Source organism: Anastrepha ludens, chromosome X (genome assembly GCF_028408465.1).
Source record: "Anastrepha ludens isolate Willacy chromosome X, idAnaLude1.1, whole genome shotgun sequence".
Lineage (NCBI taxonomy): Eukaryota > Metazoa > Arthropoda > Insecta > Diptera > Tephritidae > Anastrepha > Anastrepha ludens.
This window is the reverse complement of record NC_071503.1, coordinates 89,744,642-89,748,957: the sequence shown is the minus strand read 5'-3', so window position 1 is coordinate 89,748,957 and position 4,316 is coordinate 89,744,642. Positions and strand designations below refer to the sequence as shown.

At 33.0% G+C, this 4,316-nt stretch overlaps 1 protein-coding gene across 1 annotated transcript; it reads left to right on the top strand.

The window, feature by feature from the left end:
- Window positions 1–216: 216 nt before the first annotated feature.
- LOC128869607 (uncharacterized) lies at window positions 217–2,246 on the top strand. Its single transcript, XM_054112180.1, has 4 exons — window positions 217–729; window positions 790–1,195; window positions 1,256–1,482; window positions 2,034–2,246. Exons 2-4 carry the CDS (start codon window positions 1,083–1,085, stop codon window positions 2,192–2,194), a joined length of 501 nt encoding a protein of 166 aa, XP_053968155.1. The 5' UTR covers window positions 217–729; window positions 790–1,082; the 3' UTR covers window positions 2,195–2,246.
- Window positions 2,247–4,316: the final 2,070 nt, after the last annotated feature.

Below are 4,316 nucleotides of genomic sequence, written 5' to 3'. Positions count from 1 at the left end.
TAATATTACGTTTCCACCAAAAGCAAACACCGTGTTTGCAGGAGTTGTGTTTGGGAGAACTGTCAACTGTTTCCACCAGAAGTTTGGGAGAAATTGTGTTTGAACTGTCTTTTGTTGACATTGTGAAATAAAAATTATAAAAATTGATAAAATTATAAAATGGTGCATAAAATTCAATTTTTTATGTTGATTTTATCATTTTATTTTAAAATAATTGATAGTGAGTTGGTCACATATTATTTAAAAAAAAGGTTAAGGGAAAATAAAATAATTTTAAGCGTTACTGCCAATTTAATGCGTTCGCAAAGTGTATGGTCTTTGGTATGGTAAACAGATTTATCATACATTATTTGTGTATAATGTACATGTATATTTTAGGAACATTCCAGTACCTTTTGGGAAGTAGACTGCCAGAGTAATGGGGACAAGTTTTTCAAAGATAATTTCCGAATGGAAAGATCCTGCTTTGAAAAATTGTGCAGCAAACTTGAAAAAATAGCCAAAAGAAAAACGAACTATCGAAACCCGATTTCACTAAAAAAGCGCGTGGCAATTGCTCTGTATGCACTAGGATCTTCTAGTGAATACAGATCAATTGGACATTTGTTTGGAGTAGGCAAAGCAACTGTTTGCAAAATACTCATCGAGTTTTGCAATGAAGTTGGGACATCTTTGGCTCCAATATATTTGAAAAATTTTCCACTGACAAGGGCGCAAATTGAGCAATAGGTAGGTTTATAAGTAATGCGATAAAAATAACGTTTAATCAAAAGCATCTTTATTATACAGATGGATGTCATATTGAAATTCATCCAAGAAAGGAAGAAGCCATTGATTACTACAACTACAAAGGGTGGTATTCCGTAGTACTATTGGCTTTGGTAGACGCAAAATATAGATTTGTTTATATACATTGCGGCAGTCCTGGAAGATGCAACGACTCCGGAATTTTTGAAAAATCATCGCTAAAGCGCGAGTTGCAAAGTTGTGCACTTCTTGATGAATTGAGCTTGCTGTATGGATCCACAAAAATACCAGTCCATATTATAGGGGACTCTGCTTTTCGTCTCTCTCAGCATTTAATGAAGCCATATCCGCATAGTGTGACCAATACACCCGAACCAAAAAAATTCAACTATAGATTGTCTAAGTGCCGGCGTGTTGTGGAAAATGCTTTTGGCCATTTAAAAGCCCGGTAAATACAACTTAGAGATTCTAATATTTTTAAAAATTGGTAATACAGGTTCTATTTTAGATTTAGGAGAATTGGAAAAGGCGTGGATAACCACATCAAAAATGTAAACACAGTTATTTCATGTGCATGTGTTTTACATAATTTTTTGATTGCTGAGAAGGATTTAATTTTGGAAAATTGGCGAGTGGAAATGCATCGCGATTCCAGGCGCAATATTCAATACGGCACCAATGCAGTTGACCGATCTGAAGGAGAATCGATAAGAAATGCGTTAAAGGAATATTTCAGTGAGTAATATAACTTTTTTGATCTAGATTCTCCCGTATGTTTTATTAAATTAACCATAATTTATTGGTTAAAAAGGTTATTTGGTTTAAACAATTTTATCTTCAAACCAAATATTTATTTAAATATTTCGACCTACAAAATCCACAAAGAGTCCAATTGATTGAATTTGAAAAACAACTTTTCACCAGAACAATAAAATTTCTAATACATAATTTTATAAAATAACATTTTATTCATTTTTGAAAAAAGATAGTAGTAGGCACATAGTGCAACTTTAAAAGGCACAATTCATTAAAACTTAAATATCATTTCACATATTAATTTTTAAGCACTTTCACAAACAATATTTCAAAGGATTTATAATTATAAGTTTTACTTAATTAATTTCTCTCCAAGAAACTAACCACACTTTTTGTCAATAACTCAATAGCAGCAACCTTTTTTTTCTCGATTTCAATTAACTCAGCAGTTAATTTATTGTTTTCCGTCATACAAGATTTAATAGTTTCGTTTAATTCACTTACTTTCGCATTTTTTGTTTTTGCTGCAGGTGCGGAAGCTTCGTTCAGTGCTGGAGACGATGGTGGCGAAAATGAAAACGAAGCAGACGGAGCAGCTGAAAATGAGGAGCATGAAGGTGATATCGGCGAATTTGGTGGAGCTGGCGAAGCAACCGAATCAGGCATGCCTACATATATAAATAGAAATTAACATTATACAATTAGATGTAAATACAAATAAAATTACATATATAAATAAAAGAAATACCTGTTATACTATCAACAACGACCGCATCAACATTATTTACTCTATCCCTTCCTATTATTTGATGAACCCTCCGATAGTGCTTCCAAGAAACAGGAGAACATCCTGTCCCCTGCTCTGCTTTGCATTTTCTGCAAAGGAAATTTTGAGGCTGTAACAAAATTACTTTAATGAAATAATATATTATATGCCTTACCTATATTTCATTGTGAAATTGTGAATTTTATATTTAACGTCAACTGGACGGACCTCATGTCCAAGCACTCCCAGCGACTGAGCCATCTCCGCATATATGTGTGAGTTCTTGCGTGGACCTCGCAATTCAGCTGCCTTCTCACCCCATATATCTAGGAATGCTTCGTCCGCGGAAGGAAGCCAAATAGTTTTAGATTTTTTAATGTTTTCCATTAAAATCAAGTTGATTCAGTATTCCTGAGGAAAGATTGAAGACTTATTTGTCCAGCTTAATATTATATTAATAAAATTAGATGTAAATACAAATAAAATTACATATATAAATAAAAGAAATACCTGTTATACTATCCGCAACGAGTTGATTCAGTATTCCTGAGGAAAGATTGAAGACTTATTTGGCCAGCTTAATATTATATTAATAAAATTAGATGTAAATACAAATAAAATTACATATATAAATAAAAGAAATACCTGTTATACTATCCGCAACGAGTTGATTCAGTATTCCTGAGGAAAGATTGTAGACTTATTTGGCCAGCTTAAGAGCTAAAACGCCAACTCCAAATCAAGAACTTTAATTTTATATTTTGCGCGCACCACTTACGCTTACCACAAGAAAAATATTAAACGTCAATCAAATGTCATATTGACAAATTGCAATCATTGTTGCCATGTTTCGATAAGAATGCAATAATAAATGAGGAAAATGAGCAACATTGCCACCACTTAATAATTAAATTAGATGCAAACCCAACAAAACACGCTTTGAAAAGTGGGCTTAGGTATGGGGTTGTGTTTTAATTTTGTATGGGATTTGACAGGTGTTTTGTTTGGTGTTTGCGCTAAGAACACGATAGCGGCAGAGAACCCAAACTCCGGCTGCGGTGGAAACGTAATATAATAAGAACCCCATGTAAATGAAAAACTCCTTCCTTCCGTATCGTACTATCGTAGATTTTATTTCATGATATTTAAACATTTCGAAATCATTTACAAAATAAACTAAGAAATATTATAATTTTTATTCAAATGACTTAAAAACACTGTTGAATAATGTTAATCACTACATATTATAAAACAAAGTCGCTTTTTCTGTCCCTATGTCCCCTTGAATGCTTAAATCTTTAAAACTACGCAACGGATTTTGATGCGGTTTTTGTTTAAAGATAGATTGATTGAAGAGGAAGGTTTATATAAGTATAATGTGAAGAAATATATAAAGGGGGCGTGGCAATCGGTCAAAATGTGGCAAAAAAACATAATTTTTCTGTTTTCACGGTCATAAATCATAAACGAATCAACCAAATAAAATGAAGCTTTCTTGAAGTTTAACTTTGAAATATTTACTTTCGTTCTGCATCAAAAAAAAAAAATTGATTTATTTGTTATTTAACCAAAATTGTTTAAACAAAAGCGGCTCTTTTTCCAAAAAAAGCTGTTTGTGTGTTTGTTCGCTGTCAGACGAATGAAGCAACAGGCGTTAAGCGATAATCTCACCACACCTCATTAATGTTGAATTACATCGTATGGTGACGTATGTATGTATGTATTTACGAATCGCTCGATTGTGATTCATCCCAACAAATCGAATGCTTTTATCTGAGAATGTTACTTCATATTGTAAAAGGTCCGACATCCTTTGCTCATCTAAGAACTTTACAAGGTGTTGTTTACAATACTTATCAATCAGCATGCAAAGCTATGGGCCTCTGGGAAGACGATTCTCACTGGGAAAATACATTATCAGAAGCAGCTGTTTGTAGTTCAGCTACATCATTAAGAAATTTCAAGAAAATATGGCCAGTGATATTCTGATTCGGCGACGGCAAGAGTTAAACTCTGTTGATGTACAATATGACCAAAACATATTTCA